Source organism: Otolemur garnettii, unplaced genomic scaffold (genome assembly GCF_000181295.1).
Source record: "Otolemur garnettii isolate 467f Iridium unplaced genomic scaffold, OtoGar3 scaffold00064, whole genome shotgun sequence".
Lineage (NCBI taxonomy): Eukaryota > Metazoa > Chordata > Mammalia > Primates > Galagidae > Otolemur > Otolemur garnettii.
In genome coordinates this window covers 10,583,346-10,605,441 of record NW_003852459.1, presented here as the reverse complement: position 1 = coordinate 10,605,441, position 22,096 = coordinate 10,583,346, and the positions used below count along the sequence as shown (strand labels likewise).

The window sequence follows — 22,096 nt, the reverse complement described above, 5'->3', positions numbered from 1 at the left end:
CTGCCTCTCTGGTGTTACAGGGTGGCTCTGTGTGCCTGGTCTCCCTGGCCAGGGGCAGACTCGGTTGTCCTTGCTGTAACCTCATGTTCACTACCGTTCCACTTTAAAAAACAGTTGTGGCTGATGCCTGTAATCCTAGCACCCTGAGAGGCTCAGGCAGCTGGATTTCCTGAGCTCATGAGTTCGAGACCAGCCCAAGCCAGAGTCAGACAGCTTTAGCAGGCACCAATAGTCCCAGCTACCCAGGAGGCTGAGGCAAGAGAATTGCTTGAGCCCAAGAGTTTGAGGTTGCTATGTTTACCAAGGGTGACAAAGCAAGACTCTGTCTCAAAAATAAATAAAATAAAATAAATGCTTTTCTGGCCAGGTACAGTGGTCACACCTGAAATTCCAGCACTTTGGGAGGCTGAGTTAGGAGGATCACTTGCAACCAGGCATTCAAGACAACAGAGTGAGACCCTGTCTTGGGGGAAAAAAGGAAGAAGAAGCGAAAGAAAAGCGTAGTTTTCTTTTGGGTCATCATACAACATAATCACAGTTACATTTTACACAAATAAAGGTTCCATATCTTCTTTCTTAGGCTAAACAACTTCTATCATCGGATGAGTAGTCTGTGGATTCTAAGTAGTAAAAATGTGGCTTGATCCTTCCATAAGATCTATCTTATATCCACAGAGAAATGAAGCCACATTTTGCATTTAAGCAAAAATGGAGAGGAAACTATTTTTTTAGTAGTCTCTCTGAGGGCTCTATCAGCAACCTGACTCTTCTGTTGACATTGTTTATCCTGTGGATTTAGATGGGACTATACCGAGTGGTGGGAACCTGAGATAACTGGAGTGTGTACATGAGCTTCAAATGCGAGTCACAGAGACAACAAACAAAAACACACATGACCAAAAATAAACAAACAAACAAACAAAAAGTCAGGATAACCAGCAGAGACACGCTTCTCATTGAAAAGTTAGAAGTGAATGAAGAGGACTGAATACTGAAGACTAAACGTCTTCCCTGTTAACATCTCACTCTACTCTCTCATTATTCAGTATCTGTATGTTGAACTTGCCACCAAGGAGAGACCTCATCACCACGCTGGAAACCAAACCAAAGCCTTGAAGCACGCCAGACACGTGAAGGACATGGTCAGTGAGGTGAGACACGAGCTCAGCACAAGGTGCTGGGTCCGAGAAGAGATGCTTCCTTAAAACTTTCTCCTGCTACCTCTGATCTGAGAGCTCGTTACTATAAACTGTGCTCAGAGGGGACCAAATGCAGAGTAGCAGAGCTGCTCTCCAGCAGCGGGATACACTGTGTCCCTTCATTAGATCCATGACGTGGTTGTGAATCGGGACTTGTGAATCGGGCTTGGACTTAAGTTTGTCTCTCTCTTGTTCTTTCTTAGAAAAAGTACAAGACTCAATATGAGAAGATGAAGGACAAGTACACCCCGGTCCCAGACACGCCGATCCTCATCAGAGCCAAGAAAGCTTACTGGAATGCCAGTGACGTATGCAGCTCTTCCTTTTGTCTTTGGGGTGGTAGGGAGAGCTGAGGTTGAAGTACCTGGGGAAAAAGAGTTATCTCAGTCATAACCATGGTTCAAAGTCATGGCCCGCAAGATGGATCAGGAAAAAAACGCAAAAAAAAATTAAAAAAATAAAAAAAAACTGGCTCCAACAATACCAGTTAGGCAAAGTACCAGAGATGGCAGAAGCCCAGTCATCTCGCGTCTCTCCTGGGCAAAAATAGGGCCCTTTCTTGTATTTCTTTAGTAGCATTTTCTAAGGATGCTTGACAACCAATTTACGTGTCCATAAAATCATGATATTGAAGTCGGCCAGACACAGTCTCAAATCCTGCTACTGTCACTTGCCTGCTGTATGATTCTATATAGTTTGTTTAATTTTTCTGAGCCTTCTTTCCTATGTGGAGAGTGAAGATGAGAATCATGATAATTAAATAAGACTAAATAAGATAACCGGTGTAATGTTTCTAGAACACTGCTGTTCTCTTAGTTGACATTAAGAAAATGTTTGTCTCCTTTCTTCTCCCACGTGCCTAAATATAGATCACAAGATGATGCATGACATAGCAGTCAGAATTAGGACAGACAGACTTTCGTTCCCCATATCATATAATCCCAAGGATAAAACTGCCTTTTCACAGTAATGAGATTATCTGTTAATGGAGATGTGAAATGAGTCCACCCAGGGCAAAGCCCAACCAGGAATTCCCTGTACTCAGGTCGCCAGACCAGAACCCTTAGAGGACTGGACACATTGGGACTTGAACTGAGCCAAAAGCTCAAGCCAACTCCATTACCCCCTCAACTCAGCAGGGTAGCTCTAGGAGCCCTAAGCAGGAATGTGAGGGGTTGCAGCAAATTGGAACAACATATCAGTTCCAAAATGTTACCAGAAATTTTCATTCGGCTCAGTGCCCCGTAGCACAGTGGTTACAGCACCAGCCACATACATCCAGGTTGGCAGGTTCAAACCCAGCCCAGGCCAGCTACAACTGCAACAAAAAAATAGCTGGGCATTGCGGCTGTCACCTGTAGTCCCAGCTATCTGGGAGGCAGAGGCGAGAGAATCGCTTGAGCCCAAGAGTTTCAAGTTGCTGTGAGCTGTGACACTACAGCACTCTACTGCAGGAACATAGTGAGACTCTATCTCAAAAAAAAAAAAAAGAAAGGAAGAAATTTGCATTCAAAGCAGAGGGGAGGCTACTAATTGTAAAGAGGCCATGGCCAGTTAGCACTAAAAACGTAAGCTCCGAGAGTCATGTGCTCCCCTCAAATCTGTCCCCTGGGATATTAATAGTGTTCTTTTGGTATCCCCTATCTTTATCACTTCAGGGATACTGTTGAATATTCATTGGAACTGAGCTTAACTTGCCTCTTATAGGGATGATCCCTCAGTGAAACTGGCCCCTGGGCTCATTATGCCCCACTGTATAATCCCCAGGGATCTATCCAGCCCAGTTCTAACCCTGACTTTTAAAATAGTCTCCTGTAACAAGGGAGTCTCCAGCATTAAATTCAGTGTATCAACTGTGGCTTTCCACCCACCTCCAAGTACATCTAGACAATCCGATGAGATTATCCATTGAAAGAACAGAACTACAACGTCAGACAAAAGACATCGTTCATTATGTGTTTGCTCAGCTACCCCAAAAGAAATGAACTATTTGAAGCTGCAAATAAGCAGCTCAGAGAAGCTCCCATCTTGTGTAGATGAGATGAGTCTGAGGTTAGGGTCAAAGCTGTTTTCTCTGGAAATACTACAAAGATAAAGCTTATAATGAAATACATTTTTAAAACTGGTTAGTGTGGAGGAGGCATTTTAATGCTGGGAATTGAAACTAAATCTTTCTCTACTTCCCATGTCTTGGGCTCAGCAAGGTTTTTCTCCCCCCAAATGAGCTTCTGTTTTAAGTTTTACATGTAAATAAACTTTATTTTAAGTATTTTAAGTAGTCTTAAACTTACAGGCAAAGATAGTACACTGTTCTCACGTATCCCGCACCCAGTCTTTTCCTTTTTTTTTTTTTAAATTTCAGATTAATATGAGGGTACAAACAATTAGGTTACAATGTTGTTTGTTAGGTGAGGTCCCTGCTGTAGTCGTGCCCCTCACCTAGCAGGTCCACACCCATTTCTTTCTATTTTTAACACCTTATTCTACCATTGTAAGTTTGTCATAACTGCTGAACCAAGATCAATACATTATTATTATCACTAAATGACATTAGTTATTCAGTTATTAAATTATTATAACTAAACTTCACACTTTGAATGTCATTAGCTTTTTCCAATGTCCTTTTTCTCTTCTGGGTTCCGAAATAAGTTTTTAAATTTTTTCTAAATGTATATACATGGGAGAAACTGAGAGAGAAGACTCTAGAGTTCAAGAGTAGAAGGCTCAGTTATTTACCTTGGTAGTTTTCATAATCATTCTGCTTTTCCCCTTTCCAGCTACGCTACAAAGAAACCTTCGAAAAGACCAAAGGGAAATACCACACTGTGAAGGACGCTCTGGACATTGTCTACCATCGCAGAGTCACAGACGACATCAGCAAAGTGTGTCCCTCCATATTTCTACTTCTGTTGGGCTCTATAACCCTTTGCAATTTTTTTTTTTAAAGCAATCTCCCTTTTCTAAAATTCTCCAGAAAGAGGTAGACACTTTGGCGTTAATGTTGGGTAAGACTGTATGGCTGTCTTTGTGCTTCTCTAACAGGTAAAATATAAGGAGAACTACATGAGCCAGCTGGGAATCTGGAGTTCCATCCCTGACCGTCCCGAGCACTTCCACCACCGGGCAGTCACTGATTCAGTCAGCGATGTGAGTGTGGATGTCGTCTGTTTTCACATACAATTTCACTTTTCCATATGAGTTACAAAGTCCATCACTGCATAACACTTGGCTAGACGTCAGACCTTGTGCATGGGTGTTTTAAGCTATAAAACGCATTTATTGAGTGAGTGAACTTCAACTAGAGAGGGAAAAATAAATTCAAATATATAACCCTATTTTTCTTCTCAATATATTATATATTACATAACTGGAAGTTATAAATGTCGCCTGGAAAATAACCTATTTTTGATCCCCTGAAGAAACAACTTGATGAATTAAAACACACAGCAATTCTTATTTAGAAAGAAATTTCAGTTCTCTATATGAAAATATAACTACCAAACTAAGGCCATGTTTTCTAGGAAAGCATGCCTGTTAAATTTAAATTGCTTTCATTAGTATTAAAAATAAAAATTTTCATATACTATAAAACAATACACCATAAAATGGGCAGAAATCAGTATAACTGGAAACTGACTTTTAATAATTGTTGTAATACTTTATTATTTCATATATTTCATGAGTCAGAGCTGCAATGTGTTCCATTTCTATAGATACTAACTTATGGCTATTTGGATGTAAGTTCTTAAAATTCTTTGATGATGTTTTTCTTCTCCCAGGTAAAATATAAAGAAGACTTGACCTGGCTTAGAGGCATTGGTTGCTATGCCTATGATACTCCTGACCTCACCTTGGCTGAAAAGAACAAGACTCTCTACAGCAAGGTATCTATACTCAAGGAGAATGGCCATTCCACATGGACCTTACCCACACAGGGAATTAGCTCTGAGGAAATAACCTTTCTCATTTCCATCCCTATCCTGGCTTCGAGACCATGTAGTTGGAGCACATACTGACCTGTTCACTCTCCCTAGGAGATTTCATTAGTACCAACCTCATTAAATATAGTCATTTATTTGATTTGTTGAAAAGTCATCTCAACACAGTTCCTCATGACTCTTCCAGATTTCCCTCGCTATTTATGTCTCTGGGCAATTTACTCTGTTAGAGCTGATATGGTAGCAAATATAAAGTGGAAAATAATAACCCACAAGCAATGGTGACAAGGCCAATCACTGGGTTTTTATGGCCTCGTTTTCCTGTTTATAAAATGTTCTAAAGTCTCATTCACTTCCCTTGAGTTTTAAAACAGAAGTCAGCAAATTTTTCTAAAAAAAAAAAAGTGGCACATAGTAAATATTTTAGATTTTGTGGACCACATTCATTCCAGTGCATGGCATTCTTTGTTTGTTACAACCCCTTAAAAACCATTCTTAACTACCTGTGTAAAAACAGGTGGTGGGCCGGATGAGTCACAGTTGCCACACCCCTGCCCTAAAAGATTATGATTATATGGATTAATTACTGAAAAACAGTACCCAAACTAATGAAGTAAAAACTGCCCTCAAAGTCCACATGAAAATACCTTAAAAGTAAAATAACAATCATGACAGAAACAAAGAATAAGTTGATTTAGATTTTTGCTTAATATGATATATAGATCTATTTGACATTCACCCAAGGAAGTGTTTTCTAGTATGTATTTTGGGGCTAGCTTTTAACACACTTAGGCAAGTACGCCCTTCATTGCCTTGGGCAACAGAGTAAATGCTGTAAATAGGGTGGCGCCTGTGGCTCAGTGAGTAGGGTGCTGGCCCCACATACGGAGGGTGGCGGGTTCAAACCTGGCCCCAGCTCGGTGTTGTGGCGGGTGCCTGTAGTCCCAGTACTCGGGAGGCTGAGGCAAGAGAATCACCTAAGTCCAAGAGCTGGAGGTTGCTGTGAGCTGTGACACTACAGCACTCTACTGAGGGCAACAAAGTGAGACTTTGTCTCTAAAAAAAAAACATGCTGCAAATATTTGTTGGCTCTGTGAATTAATTATCATAATTATATGATACGATAAATAGTATGTCTCATTTTTTAAGATGATATAGCCTGCTATCAAGTCATCACATTCTCTTTTCTCTAGTATAAGTATAAAGAGGTATTTGAAAGAACGAAGTCGGATTTCAAGTATGTCGCTGACAGTCCGATCAATAGGCATTTCAAGTATGCAACTCAGCTGATGAATGAGGTACGTATGAACTGATCCAAATAAGCCTACTCAACTCCTTTAAGAAGTCTATACAGTGATTTGATTAAAGCCCAAAACAAAGAATGACAGGAAAGTCATTTTAAGTCTTCATTAGAAATGACGATTTGGAAAGAATCTATAACGTCACTATCTAATGGGTTCTGCCCAAACCATGAACAGACCCGTGGGGCTGTGCAGAGTGCTGTGAGGGCCGCAGCCATCAGCACCTCTGTCTGCACTAACACAGGGAGCACAGCCCTGTGGGTGCCGAGCCCAAGGAGGGGACTGATTTTGTCAACTATCAGCGGAACTTCCTTTTGCATAGATTTGGGAGACCCAGAAGTTCAAGCCCCAAAATGGCAGTGGTTAGAAGTGTTACCCCTAAGAGGACAGGGTGATTGATGCCTTCAAATGTATTGCCACGTTACCCCCACATACGTAGGTGCACAGAACTATCCATTTGCATCAAAACTTTTTCTTTACAGTCTACCCGATCTTTCCTGTAACCACCTTTGCAATAATTTTAAGTTAAACTTAGTTCAAGGTGGCTGAAATGAGCAAGCTATGAATTTACTTACCTTTAGATAGTTTTATAATGTTTGGATGATTGTATAATTAAACTTTAATTTTTCTATTTTCAGATTTTCCATAGATTTATATAAGTTCAAAACTATTGTTAGACTATTAGCAAAATGTATCTAAACAAGAGAATGTAGCTGATGGTATATTTATTTAAATGTATGACTTTTCAAAATTTGTTGTTGTTGTTTTTTAATTTGCTCTAGTTCATTTTCAGTAGATTTCCAGGTTGGACAACTCTGAAGAATTATTGTCACTAGCTTCCTAGGACAGCTTCCTAGGACAGTGTTGATACGTTTTGTTTTTATTTTCCTATTTTGTGAGGGATTGCCAGGTCCCTTTTGTAATCAAATACGGTAACTAGCATTAAAGACTATGATGATTTTTCTATGAACGTTTTAGCATCAGATATGCTTTTGGATTCTTACGGCCTTTGATAGTAAACCTGTAGCTTCTCAGGATCTTATTTTAAATGCATTGTAAAATGCTGTAAAAACTATTGTTACTGATGGCATCATATATAAAGATGGAAAATGTTTAGGCACAAAGCACTCCAATTTCACTTGATCTTAACCAAAAGGCGGAGAAGCGATGCACTCCAGTGTCAGTGTATACACTGCTCTGCCCACACTCCAGCCTTCCCTGGGTGACCTTCGTTCACTTCACTCTCTTTGCTTCCCTGTTTTTAATTACCCACAGTGCTTTGGGAGCCCACTTCTATTTTTTTTTTTTTTTTTTTTGGCCGGGGCTGGGTTTGAACCCACCACCTCCAGCATATGGGGCCGGCGCCCTACCCTTTTGAGCCACAGGCGCCACCCCGGAGCCCACTTCTGGAAATGACTTGTTTCTGCCTCGCTGGGGTGTTTCCCCTTGAGATATTTGTGTAGCCTTGAAGTTGTACTCTTGCTATAATATGATCTGATGTTTGAGCAGAAAAAATACAGAGCTGATTATGAGCAGCGGAAAGATAAATACCACCTGGTGGTCGATGAGCCCAGACATCTGCTGGCTAAGACCGCAGGCGACCAGATCAGTCAGGTACTGTGACGGGGCTGGCCGACCCGCCCAGGCAGGATGTGCTCCGGTTTCTCATGAGATGTCGTCCCGTCTGCTGCAAGGATGTCATAGGTTCTGCCTATGATATTGGGCTGTTCTGTTTCAAAGTATCTGTCTAGCCACCCAAAGAGCCCCAGTGCTCTCTGCGTGCGCCAGTCCCTGCTCTGTGTGCTCACTTGAGCTGTGGTGAAGATGAAAAGAAAGCCGGGTCCTCCAGCTCTTACTTTCTCCTGGAGAACCTGTCTGTATACTGCGCCTGTAAAGGGCAAATGGAGTTGCAGAAACAAAAACAAACTAACCTTACTGGAAGCAAGAGGACACAAGTCCTCACTGTATTTTTCTACTGCAAAGCTGTCTTCTTATCTATAAAGGCAGTTTGGTGGTAGAGTAAGTGAGACTAGCTGTACCATTCCCCGCTCGCAAGGACTGGGGATCATCCCCTGCAAGTCCCGCAGTCCTTCTGCCCGGCATTGTAGCGTAAATTGGTGTCTTCACCCTCACAGATCTGTGAGTACATGAAGCGTGTTTGCCGACATCTCTTCACTCAGAGGTGCCTGGCACACAGTGCCGTGTTCTTTTCTGTCTTTATAAGTCTCTTTTGTGCTTCACTGCTCTTTGCATGGACAGAGAAAATATAAATCTAGTGCCAAGATGCTTCTGAAACAAGGATGTAATGAAATTCTGCGTCCAGATATGTTGACTGCTCTCTACAATACACACATGTGGAGCCAGGTAATGTCTGCCGGGAGGGCAGGACGAGCTCTAGAAGCCGTGGGTGCCTTCCCTTTTATGCTTTCACTGGTTTCCTCTCCCTGCTCCACTCCCGTGCTGGTTTCACATGACAAAGCTTCATAAATATTCCTTCCTTGTAAATGAACTCGGAAGGTGGCCCAGGGTGATGATGAGGCAGCCGGCATCTGCTCATCATGTGACTCTTTTGGAACTCCTTATAAGATTAACTTTCTCAAACATTCTTTCCAAATTGATAGAACATTAATTTACGCCTTTCAGTATTTTCCTCAAAGACATAGATTCCTTAGGTATTGTGGATATTAAGTAGATTCAACAGCATTTAAAAGGTCTGAATATTTAATGTTTTCATCTGATGTTTCCATTGTTCAATTATCGCTACAACCGCAGGGGAGAGATGGGGATTCCCATGAGTATTGCACAGTCATGGTGGCTTTTGAGTCTGATGCTGGATTGCTAGGTTATTTCCGGTACACCTGTTCCCGTGTGCACTCGTTCAGTGTTGCTGATAGCCCTGCTTTCCTACAAGGCGACTGAAGCACCCACTTTCCATCACGTGGGTGATTCCAACAGCAATAAACAGTGACAATTGGTTCACCAGACGTGATGTTAATAAAATGCCATTTTCCCAGATCAAAACAAAGGAAGTTTTCTATCAAGCTTTTGTATTAGCAACTTGTTTTATCATTTTAATTTGTCATCAAATCAACACAGGAAATGAGGAAACATTTTCCTGTAAACATTCCATTCGCCTGAACGTCCTCATTTGTCCTCCTACGATCATCAGATAGTTGTGCATGAAATTTTGCTGCGCTCTCTGTATCTGTCCTGCTTGAAACGGCTTATGTTATGTGCGTGAGAAAAATTAACTTGAAAATTACAAAAACAAATGTATTTTTTAAAATGATAAACACCAATTTGGGAGGCTGAGGCAGGAGGCTCTCTTGAGCCCAGCAGTTCTAGATCAGCCTGAGCATGAGCAAGACCATATTGCAAGAAAAATAGAAAACGTAGCTGGCATTGTGGTGTGCACCTGTAATTCCAGCTGCTGGGGAGGTTGAGGCAGGAGGATTGCTGGAGCCCGGGAGTTGGAGGCTGCAGTGAGCTATGATGACACCACTGCACTCTCGTCTGAAAACAGAGTGAGACACTGTCTCAAACATAAAAACGATAAACACTCCAAACCATATATACTCATTCTTTATTTTAGATCCCTGTTTCATCTTTGATATGGAAAAATACCTCAGTAGATTGCACATATTCAATGCAGTAGGTTGCAAGTGAAATAGTCCTTGTCAAACAGAGATCAAGGCTCTAGCCTCTGGGTTCATTCTCACAACCTTCTGGGGCCTCAGTTTCCATGTGTATAAAACATATTGGAAATTCTTGTTACAATTATCTGCAAATTCCATTACACTTTATTTATCAACAGATTTCTATTTAACATTTTCAGTTAAGATTTAAAAACAAAGCTGCCATGACACTCTCTCCCACTTTGGTGTTTCAAGAAGAAAATTAGATTCCTTTCAGCCTTCTATTTAAGTTCTTCGAGTTAGTTCATTCTTCTCTTTCACAATTTAGATCAAGTACAAGAAAAACTATGAAAAATTAAAGGACAAGTTTACCTCAGTTGTGGACACTCCCGAACACCTGCGTACGACAAAAGTCAACAAACAAATCAGTGATGTGAGTACAAGAAACACTGAATAGATTCACAAACTCAGGAGCCATTTGCAAATGCGGGGGGCATTTTAGGTGGTCACAATGTCTGGGAGACCACTGCCCCTTAGTGGGAGGGAGGCAGGGGTGCTAAATCTCCTGCTGTGCCCAAGACTCTTCTTTCACAGTATAGAATTGATCCAATCGGATTGGCAAACCCTGAGACCTTAGCAGAGAGCGTGAAATCACCTGTTGAATCTATGCAATTATCTTTTCTTTATATTTACTCAAAACAACCTCTGTGTTTAGATTTCTGTATTGTAAATTGAGAAGTGTGACATTCTGTCTTTCTGCTTTTTAATCTCCCACAGATACTTTATAAACTGGAATACAACAAGGCCAAACCCAGGGGCTACACCACAATCCACGACACGCCCATGTTGCTGCACGTTCGCAAGGTCAAGGATGAAGTCAGCGATGTAAGGACCAGATGGTTGACAGTTCCTCTCCTCTTGGCCTCTTTCTAATGTGATGTAACAAACCATGGTCCAGTCATCTATTCCTGTGTATCAACCACCCTGAAACTTAGTGGCTTAAATTAAGTCATCTATTTTGTGTGGGGTTCTGTCAGTTGACGGGCACAGCTGGGTGGTCCTACTCCATGTGTATTTGGCAGACATCGGAGGCTCAGCTGGGCCAAGACATCCAATAGTGCTGCCCCCATGGCCAGAAGTTGATGGTGGCTGTGGGCTGGGAGCTTGGCAGTTGCACGGACGGCAATTGGTTTCTTCACTTCTGTCTCCTAGTGTCTCTCCACATGGCTTGAATATATCCTAGGGGACTGATAAAAAAGATACTAATTTCCATGCCTTTCCCTTAAAGATAGTAATTAGTAATTTTAGTAAACTAGATCTATGGTGAGGCCCAGAAAAGTGTGACTCATGTGATCAGTTTAGTAAACCCTACTATAGTTTAGAACCGTACTTTGGTTCGTAACCTAACAGTGTACTTAGAACAGTTTACCTTGACCTTAATCACACTAAAACCTGGGGTCCTATAGTCAGTGAGAAGGTGCAGGTTGGACCCCAAGACCCTGATAATTAAAAGGAGAAAAAGTGGATAAAGCTAGACGTCTCCTTTAAAGAAACTACCTCTCCTTAATGAAATTACCTCTTAGGCCTGCAGAAGCTAAGCCTTCCAGTGCCTCTCCCTCCCTCTCCCAAACCTGCTAGATACATCTCCAGCAGTGACAGCCGTGATGACATCCTTCAGATCATTCATTCATCAAGTATTTATTGAGTTTCCATGTGCCTGACTCTAGGAATGAGATGATGAATGACATGCAATCTTTGCCCTTAATGGGTTCAGCTTGATGGAAAGAATAGGCAGATAAACAAACAAGTACAACATGGCATGACAGCAGCCGGAGCAGTGGGAGCATAGAGAGTGCGCAAGACTAATTCTGTCCTAGTGAGCTGGGGTGGTGGGGGCGGGGGGGGGTCTTCTCTTCCATCCACAGTTTTCAGAATGTTCTGAACTCAGGATTTTTGATTTAGGAAAGAGAAATGCATGCATGGATAGCTGTTCAACTGGCCTTTTCAGACCCGCTCTGGGACATACATTATATGGCAACACTGGTGACCACAGTCAATGTGCCCTGGGGAACTGGTTTTAAGATCTGAGACAGAAAGATCCATCTCTGCATAACGGCATCCTTTCTTCACATCAGATGTTCTTTATTTTATCTGAAGGAGCATTGTGTACTACAGTCATACATAATGTCTTAGTTTTTAAAACGCTGCTATAAAAAATTAACCTTGTCACTGTGTTTCCTCCCACAGCTGAAGTACAAAGAAGTTTACGAAAGAAATAAATCTAACTGCACCATCGAGCCAGATGCTGTCCATATCAAAGCAGCCAAGGACGCCTACAAAGTCAACACCAACGTAAGTTCCAGCAACTCCCCCTAGCCTGGTGGGGGATTTATCAGCTTCTTTAGGACACGTCTCTTTAGATGATTGAGATTTAGTGAGTCCAGAGCAAGAGCCAAGTCCCAGGATCAGGAGGGATGATGCTAAATGGTCCTCACAAAGAATCACAGGGAAGAGCAGGGGTGGCCTGTCCCCAGTCACAGTTACTCCCACTCAGCCTCGTGGGAGGTGGCTGAGAAATAGGACGTTTAGTTCTGGAATGAAGGTTCCACGTTGGAAGGTGCCTCATGGCGTGTCCTTCTCTTCCTGCCCCAAACGCTACAGTCTGCACTTTCGTGCTGTCAAGAGTTAACCCCGACCCTCCCGCTCAGATGTCCCTGCGCTGATTCCTTTCCTTGCCGCGGCATCTTAAAGCCTCACCACAGTGAAAATTTTGTGCATTAAGATGAGCACTGACTTCTTTAAAAAGATATAAAATGTTTTATACAACAAAACCATGGTTCCCCAATGAGTGCCTGCTAGTGCCAGAGGAAAGATACAGTTACTAGGGCCCGCAAACCGAAATGCCTGGAGGAGCTGGCAGTGCTCCTATCTGGAGGACGGGTAGAGGGAAGGAGATACAAGAGGGGTAGACGGGGGATAAATTAAATGCAGTGAAACGTACATTGCAAAATCCAGCTGGTGGTTAGTTAATAGGCATTCTCTTTATAGAGAATTCTGGCAACTCTTGAGTATGCTTGCAATTATTCACAGTAACATGGGGAAAAAAACTCATTGGATAGTCTACATAAAAGCATACGCATTCTATTGTGTATACATTATACTGCGATAAAAGAGAGAAAGAAAAAGTATAAGGGGAAAAATGAGCCTGTTAGTCTTCTCCCAAAGACACTCAAATTGAATTACATGCACTTCTATGGGTCAGGTTGGGCCCGAGGCAGCCAATTCTGCAGGCCAGGTGAGTCTAGGAAGCACCTCTGAAGCCAGACTGCCCGGGTTTGAACCTCCACCTCCACCACTTGCTAGTTGTCATGCCTTTGGCAGGTGACCTGCCCCTTCTAGAGAGCTCCTCAGCTGTCTATTCCTTGCAGCTCTTATAGAGATCAGATGAGTTAATTTTATGAAATTTTATAATTTGTTTAATTGTGTAATTTATAAAGCCCTTAGAAACTAAGTACCTGACACAAAATCAATACCTTAAATGTTTGATGATTCAAAAAAAAATTAAGCCTAAATTTGGTTAGAAATTAAAAGTACTCATTTTGAGGGTAATTTGGCTAGACCAGGAGCATGAGGAAGATTGTAGAATCATTTTACCAGGAAGCCTTTTAAAATTATAGCCCCTTATTTTGGGACTAAAAGTCCCAGCAGATGACCTCTGAGTACTGACCAACTGCATAAAATGTGCAGAAATTTTAACTGGGTGAAGAATTATGACTTGTGGAGTAGTCGCCTGCCACGGTCCCTCTGTGCCGTATCAGGGGTGTGTGTTTGTGAATTCAGCCTCCTGATGAAGGACTTCTTTCTCTCTTGTTGAAAACAGCTGGACTACAAGAAGCTGTATGAAGCCAACAAGGCCCACTGGAGGTGGACCCCTGACAGACCAGACTTCATCCAGGCTGCCAAGTCATCCCTGCAGCAAAGCGATGTAAGACAGGAGAGAAGACCTGAGAAATAAAATTAGCCATCACTCATGCTAACACTGCCCTGGGCTCAACCCAAGCTCATTTAGGACCCTAGAAAGAGAGGCGGGTTGGGGCAGTGAAAGGCAAGCTCAGAAAGCAAACCTGGCCAGGGAGCCTGCTCTCCCCCCGCCGGGCCAGCACGGGAGGCTCAGAGTCCTGATGACACTAGGAGACCCGGGGGGTGACTGGGCGGGGAAGGAGGAGCACAGAAGGCTGTGAGGGCTGAGAAGCCCTGGCTTTCTCCTGCTCCTGTGACCCTTTCCTGTCCCCTCTCTGCCTTTCTTCTGTAACAGTTTGAATATAAGCTGGACCGAGAGTTCCTCAAAGGCTGCAAGCTTTCTGTCACTGATGATAAAAACACGGTGCTGGCGCTCAGGAACACCTTAATAGAAAGTGATGTGAGTATCCTGTCCTTCCCCAGTGCCCAGCTCATGCAGGTCTGTCTATCTAAAGATTCACCATGAAATTTGTGTTGATTGTAATGCAAACCATAACTTGGGCCTAGTGCAGTGGCTCATGCCTGTAATCCAAGCAGTCTGGGAGGCCAAGGCGGGAACATCATCACTTGAGTTCAGGAGTTCAAGACCAGCCTGAGCAAGAGCGAGACCCTGTCTCTACTAAAAACAAAATAATTAACTGGTGTTGTGATAGGTGCCTGTAGTCCCAGCTACTTAGAAGGCTGAAGCAGGGTGATTGCTTGAATCCAGGAGTTTGAGGTTGCTGTGAGCTTAGCTTACACCCCAGCAATCTACCCTGGGCAACAGAGTGAGACACTTGCTTCAAAACAAACCAACCAACCCCCAAGATTTCCAAACATCAAGTCTTTCACTGAATTTAGAGTTCCTTGTTTGTCAACAGTGCTATTGTCCCAGCTATGATCTAGTGATTTGGAGGCAGAAAAATCTGCACCATGCCTGAGGGAGCTAAAGAAATGCTTATTTTTTCACCATTAAACAGCTGAAATACAAAGAAAAGCACGTCAAAGAAAGAGGCAGTTGCTGTGCTGTGCCTGACACTCCTCAGATCCTCCTGGCAAAGACCGTCAGCAATCTGGTGTCCGAGGTAACTCCCCCGACCCCGCCACCCTCACCTCCCACCCCTGCAGCCCATTTGCTCCACCTTCAGCCCTGTGCTAAGGCCCCAAGCAGACACCTTAACAAGTCTCTGTGGATCCCCCAGAACAAATACAAAGACTATGTCAAGAAGCGCCTGGCCCAGGGCTCCTACACAACGCTGCCGGAGACCCGGGACACGGTCCACGTCAAGGAAGTGACCAAGCATGTCAGTGATGTAAGTGACCAGTGACCAGCCGCAGGACACTGGGCAGCAGCAATGCCACTGTACTGTGGAACCCGGGAAAGACCATCAGCTGCCTTTTTGCTTATGCATGCTGTCCTTTCTGTGGCTTCAGTCTGACCATCAATACCTATACATGAATCTGAAACTCTCATTTTAAAAAGGACCCAATATTTATTGGCTTTCCAATTCTGGCAGCTATGACAGTTGTGGGTTTTGCTAAGGACACGTTACCTAGCAATGTAAGATGTCATTCATACTAACCTTGTGCCCATAGCAGCAGGAGACGGTGCTGATCGGGAGCAGCCTCTCTTCTCATTAGATGACTAAACAATTCTGGAGAGGTAAAAACCACCTCATTGTGCCTCAGTGATCTCTGCCCACTCTCTCCATGCTGTAGTAAACCTGATATTATATGAGTACCTTATGGTTTCATTTGATTTTAAAAGGCAGAGATGATAAATGAGAGTTTAATTGGCTTGAGCTCAGTTTTCCAGATTGCCAGGTGGTTCTAGTGGTGGGTTCCAGGATGGAAATGATGAGGAAGAACTTGGAATGTAGGTCAGAGATCTATATCCCAGACTGAGGCCAAAATAAGAAGTCTCGGATTTCTCTAAGTAAACTAATTCTGTCCCCACCTTCCCCTACTCACCTAAGTAATTCTGGCTCTGTTTAGACAAATTACAAAAAGAAGTTTGTCAAGGAGAAAGGAAAATCCAACTACTCCATCATGCTGGAGCCTCCAGACGTAAAACATGCTATGGACGTGGCCAAGAAGCAAAGTGACGTGAGTTTCCGCTCTCAACACTTTCAGGGACCCCTTTGGAGCAGGGGATCCCGAACTGGTGTGTGCTTTTATGCCAGTGTTTGGTCACCCTAAGTTTTTTTAATCTGGTGGTTTAGAAACTATAGTGGTAGAAATTGGCTTTAAGGGAAAAAGTTGCTTGTGCTTACTGAGGAATTTTGGAAACATGGCATAAATCTCCAGTGAGCGGCTTCTCTCCCCCAATCAAGATTGCTTACAGAAAAGATGCCAAAGAGAACCTGCATTACACCACAGTGGCTGATCGGCCAGACATCAAGAAGGCCACCCAGGCAGCCAAACAGGCCAGCGAGGTAAGGATGTAGTTAAAATGCCCCTGGTCCCCAGTGGCCACTGACGAGTACTACAAGGCGCCCACCACTTGTTGCCTGTCTTGGTTTTCTTTGATTCAGGTCGAGTATCGAGCCAAGCACCGCAAGGAAGGCAGCCACGGGCTGAGCATGCTCGGTCGCCCAGACATCGAAATGGCCAAGAAGGCAGCCAGGCTGAGCAGCCAGGTAATGCAGCTGGGCATACAGCAGCCCAGTGCCGGGAGATGGTAACCACCTTGCCGGAGGGAGTGGTTCCCAGAATGAGAGTGCAGCATTATCAGGAAGAGAGATGTGGGGTCTTTAATGGCACAGCAGAGCTTGGACAAGTTGAAAAGTGTCCTGAGGACCTTCTCTGACCTGTCTCTGCCTTTCTTGTTCCCCATTTTTCCATTCGTGGGTATTTGTCTAGGTGTCTGTGTGCTTAACTTTCTTTATGTGACAAAAATATCAGCACATGAGGCCTCTTGGAGCCTCTCCCCAGGCAGTAAGAATTCTATCCTGAAGGTCTGTGGTGGATTTGCTAACACGCAGTGGTCATGAAATTCTAACCTCAGGAGCCCAACCAGATGAAAAAAAAATCAATTTCTATATATTCACTGCCTGGGCCAGGGACTGGCGATGAGCAGATGTCTTCTGACAACATGTCCAGGATACATAAGTACAATTCATTGTGACAAGTGTTTGCTGAGGTCTTCCCAGAGCACCGAGGGAGAATGCCTTATTCTAGAGTATTTCATATTCCTGAGAGGATGGACAAAGAAACCTATTGCCCAAACATAGTTACCACATTACCTACTTTCCTTTGTTGAATCAATTATTGAAAATCCCCTCCCGTTATGACAGATTTTTAGACTTTTTTAGCTCAAAGTCCCGATAATCTACTACCACATCTTTCAGAGAGCAAGTTTGGTTCCAAAGGATCTTAGCTCAAGAATATCTTATTTATCCCCCAATTTAGATATCCAATGTTCTTCTTTGTTCTCCCAAGTATTTTTTAAAGTAATAAGTTTGATTAAAAAAAAGAAAGAAAGAAGTTTGAGATAAATTTGGTTGTTGTGACTTGCTGCAATGCCAAACATGGAAGGGATAAAGAAAGTAGTAACAGTAAGTAACAAAACAAGCCCGAATTAGGAAAAGACAAAGGTTCAGATGCCTGATTTTCTAAGTTTTCAAATTTAAAATTCCTATGTAGTTTTTTGTTATAAATTAATGAAATTGTATAAGCATTTGAAACCAAGACATAAATTCACCAACCAAAAACCAGTGTAATCTCTTGAGTGTAATGAAATGTAATAATAACTTATTAATGTAAAAAAAGTATACATTTTTAAATGTCTGAGGTTATATCATTACCAAGTTAAAAACAAAGAAATGACTTTGGGGTTGAGATTTTGAACACTTCACTGTTTTGGAAAACTGAGTGGCTCCATTTCTAATCCTAAGTGGATCCTGTGGGATGGAGAAGGGAAACTAACAAGATCCCTTTGGGAGTTCAGTTTCCGGGCCTGCTCACTTCCTATGGAAGGCTCACCTCAGACCGGCAGCTTCCTGGTGTGGCCCAGCCCAAGAAAGCTTCAGCTGTGTGTGGACTCTCCCCATCCTGATGTTGCTGCCTGACTGGGTACCCTAGGTAGAATACCTTAAAGGCCCAAGGAGAGGGCACAGTGCCACAACTTATGACCCTGGTAGAATGAGGCATCTTAAGAAAATTAATATGCTCATCAGCAATGTAAGGCTGAGACCAACCAGCCAATATCTCTGTCTTTCTCTTGTCTATTTCCTTGGCCTTGGCAATTTCCTTGCACTCTTTGCTGTTAATTTTGTGTTGGAACATACAGAATCACATTTATCCAGCAACTGTTAGTGCCAGATATTCTACTAATTTTTTAAATTGGGGTTATTTAGCTTTTTTTGAGTCCTTTTTATATCTTAAAAGTAAACACACACACACACAGCATAGGGATTTTTATTGAGACAGAATCTTCTTTGTTACTCAGGCTGTAGTACAGTGGCATAATTAGAGCTCACTGTAACACTGGAGCCCTGTACTCAAGTGATCCTTCTGCCTCTGTCTTCTGAGTAGCTGGCACCACAGGTGCACGCCACCACACCAGCTGATTTTTTAAAATTTTTTGTGGAGATGAGGTTTTGCTATGTTGCCTAGCTGGTCTTAAACACCTGGGCTCAAGCTGTCCTTCTCCTTTGATTTCTTAAAGTCCTGGGATTATAGGCATGAGACACTGTGTGTGGCCTAAAAGTATATTTAATCTTATTTTCCTTATTATCCTAAAGGATCTCACTGTCTTCTTTCATCTAGATTGAAGTCATACTTGAGACTATTAACCCCCAAACTCTAGTTTTTTTTTAAAGTCAGAAGTTGTGTCATTTGGCCAAGTTTTAAAAATTATAAATGATATAGTCAAAGCGCTATTTTGAAATAGTAATCAATTCTTCTAGTTTAACAGATTCCTTACTTTTCAATCCTCTTGATCATTTACCATGCCTCTTTGAATTCCTTCCAGCAGACCTAAAATGCTCTTGGTTTTGCTCTGTAAGAGGCCAAAACGCTCCAAATCAAGCACATTAGATCTGAATTTAGGCTGAAGCCTTTCCCACATTTTTGTTTTGCATTAGAAAGAAGTTTTCATATCTCTTGATGAAGTGGGCAAGGCCAATACTGTATCACATGATTTCATACTTGACAGACTGTTGTTGTGACATAATCATTCATTATTACAGTAATAGTGCCCCCTTTTAGTCTTAAAGTGTTCCAGTTTAGATATTAAATCATATGATCACTTCATGTATGAATATTCTTTGGCATTTATGTTTCCACCATTCCTCCGTTCCCAAATTGATTGATGTCCAGGGATAATCTGGATGTTTTCATTTGCTATTAGGTTAAATATCGGGAAAATTTCGACAAAGAGAAGGGCAAGACTCCAAAATACAACCCAAAAGACAGCCAGCTGTACAAAGTCCAGAAAGATGCCACCAATCTTGCAAGTGAGGTATGTTTTTTAAATTGTAATAATACATATAATGTGATATTTACTGCCATTTTAATTATTTTAAAATATACAATTAAATTGCAGTAATTATATTTACAACATTGTCCAACTGCCATCACTATCTACTTCTAAAACTTTCCCATCCAAACAGAAACTCTTTAACCATTAAGCAGTACTTCCCCACTCTCTCCTCAACTCCTGGTAACATCTAATCTACTTTTTATCTCTGTAAATTGTCTGTTTTAGAGATTTCATATAAATATAATCATACAGTATTTGCCCTTTTGTGTGTGACTTATTTCACTTAGCAAAATATTTTCAAGTCCATCCATGTGGTAGGGTTTATCAGAATTTCTTCCTTTTTGTGGCTGAATAATACTGCATTATATGTGCATACTACATTTTTTTTTATCCATTTTTCTGTTGATGGTCACTTGCATCGTTTCCACTTGCTATGGATGAAATGTGGTTTTTCATCCCCATCTCCAGCATTGGTTTTGTGGTGGGAAATCTAACCATGATTTGCATTAGTGCTGTTTTCCGTTTTCTATTTATGTGATTTCCTTTTCCCCTTTCACCATGTAGGTTAAATACAAAGCTGACCTGAAGAAACTTCACAAACCTGTCACGGACATGAAGGAATCGTTGATAATGAATCATGTCCTGAACACAAGCCAACTTGCCAGTTCTGTAAGCTCTGTCATTTGCTCTAGGAAAAGCTCATTTCACCTGTTGATCAACTAAATTCTCCCTCTCAGCCCATGGGTACTTCTCTGCTAGATTTATTACAAAGGTGTTCCCTCGTTGGAGTGTATCCTTCCAAATGACAACATTAATCTACCAATTCTATGTTAACTATAACTTCTTGAAATGTAAAACTATTCCATTTTTAGAATATTTGAACTCTGGGGTTGTTTTTCAACTAACCGTTCCCCTTTCGCCCTCTAAGGACACAGAACTACCATCTGGGATGTTTCTTTCACCTTTAACTTTCTGCCTATATCACCTCCTTTCAATAAGCCACATAACCTGAGTGTTCACCTCTGGTATTGGCTGACAATACTGAACTTGGATCCTCATCTTTTAAAACCTTTTCTAAATCCCCACTTTAGTGTTTGCTAATTTTGGTCTGGTCTTAAGATTGCTGCTGTGCAAATGTCTAAACTAAAGAAGAAACTAGGCGTGCTGAGCAGCCTTCCCACGATGTGCCTTTTTGCCCCCCTCCCTCAGTACCAGTACAAGAAGAACTATGAGAAGAGTAAAGGTCACTATCACACCATTCCTGACAACCTGGAGCAGCTTCACCTCAAAGAGGCCACAGAGTTGCAGAGTATAGTAAGTTGGTGGAGGGCAACTTTCTCCTTGATGCACATTGATCGACAGTACAATGTGAAGAAATTCATAGATTCCTTCCAGGACAGGAGTCATTGTCTAGGGAAGTGCACAAACCTATAAGGGGCTTTGAATCTGGTAACACTTTGAACCAAATGCTTATGTTCTGAATTATAACAGCATCTGTATATAGTGGAGAAGTATATATGCAATATATGTAATTTGGGTTACTGACAGGGCCTGCAAGCATAAAGATTATATTATGAAGGAAAATCAGGTTTGTGCAAGTCCACTCTCTGATGTTCACACAATGATGAAATCACCCAATGATGCATTTGTCACAACAGAGCCCCATCATTAAACAACTCATGACTGTAAAGGAAGATTCTCAGGGAAAGAATTTGCTATCAGATGACCTCCTACATCACCAATGCAGCATTATTTAGGACCCCTGTTGGACAACCAAGAGGGTTCAATTACTAGAAATGTACTCTTGTCATCTGTAAAATAGCATGTGCCTCCAGGCTTTTATTCTGATGTCTAGTTACAACAAAGAGCGCCGAGACTGAGCATTGCTGTTAAGGTGCTGTACGGACAAGGGCCTCTGCCTCTGTCTTTCCGTGTCTCCTCTGTGGAATATGAATATTTGTACGGCTCCCCCCATTGCTAATTACATGTTATGAGTACAAGGACACTGTATTTATAAAACAGTCTTAGAGGTCTTTCTCGAATGTCAGATTTATAAACAAGTCTGTCGACATGTAAGTTAGTTTTCATTTTTATACAAAAATTTTAATTGACTGCATTAAATATATGACCAGTTATGACCCAGAGAGAGTTGTTTACTTATAAATAAAACTGCATGGTGGCTCGGCACCTGTAGCTCAGCAGTTAGGATGTCAGCCACATATACCGGGTTTGGTGGATTCGACCCTGGCCCAGACCTGCCAAACAACAATGACAACTACAACAACAACAACGATTAAAAAGAAAATAGCCAGCGTTGTGGCCACCTGTAGTCCCAGCTACTTGGGAGGCTGAGGCAAGAGAATCTCTGAAGCCCAAGAGTTTGAGGATGCCACCCAAATGGACATACTATATTAATTCCTGTGAGCTGTGACACTACAGCACTACCGAGGGCCACATAGTGGGACTCTGTCTCAAAAAAAAAAAAAAAAATGCTGGGTTTTCTATTGAGGCAAGAGAATCTCTGAAGCCCAAGAGTTTG

At 42.1% G+C, this 22,096-nt stretch overlaps 1 protein-coding gene across 2 annotated transcripts in view; it reads left to right on the top strand.

Annotated features, from left to right (window-relative positions):
* The window catches only part of NEB (nebulin), a 212,936-nt gene that overhangs the window by 159,657 nt on the left and 31,183 nt on the right, over positions 1-22,096 (top strand). For both annotated transcript variants that reach the window (XM_003793019.1, XM_012807124.1), the window contains exons 109-128: positions 1,047-1,151; positions 1,403-1,507; positions 3,977-4,081; positions 4,242-4,346; positions 4,979-5,083; positions 6,331-6,435; positions 7,948-8,052; positions 10,402-10,506; positions 10,851-10,958; positions 12,321-12,425; positions 13,954-14,058; positions 14,389-14,493; positions 15,053-15,157; positions 15,275-15,385; positions 16,068-16,178; positions 16,406-16,507; positions 16,607-16,711; positions 19,426-19,536; positions 20,122-20,226; positions 20,767-20,871. In XM_003793019.1, the coding sequence (XP_003793067.1) occupies positions 1,047-1,151; positions 1,403-1,507; positions 3,977-4,081; positions 4,242-4,346; positions 4,979-5,083; positions 6,331-6,435; positions 7,948-8,052; positions 10,402-10,506; positions 10,851-10,958; positions 12,321-12,425; positions 13,954-14,058; positions 14,389-14,493; positions 15,053-15,157; positions 15,275-15,385; positions 16,068-16,178; positions 16,406-16,507; positions 16,607-16,711; positions 19,426-19,536; positions 20,122-20,226; positions 20,767-20,871 (2,118 nt within the window). The remainder of the gene's footprint in view (positions 1-1,046; positions 1,152-1,402; positions 1,508-3,976; positions 4,082-4,241; positions 4,347-4,978; positions 5,084-6,330; positions 6,436-7,947; positions 8,053-10,401; positions 10,507-10,850; positions 10,959-12,320; positions 12,426-13,953; positions 14,059-14,388; positions 14,494-15,052; positions 15,158-15,274; positions 15,386-16,067; positions 16,179-16,405; positions 16,508-16,606; positions 16,712-19,425; positions 19,537-20,121; positions 20,227-20,766; positions 20,872-22,096) is intronic.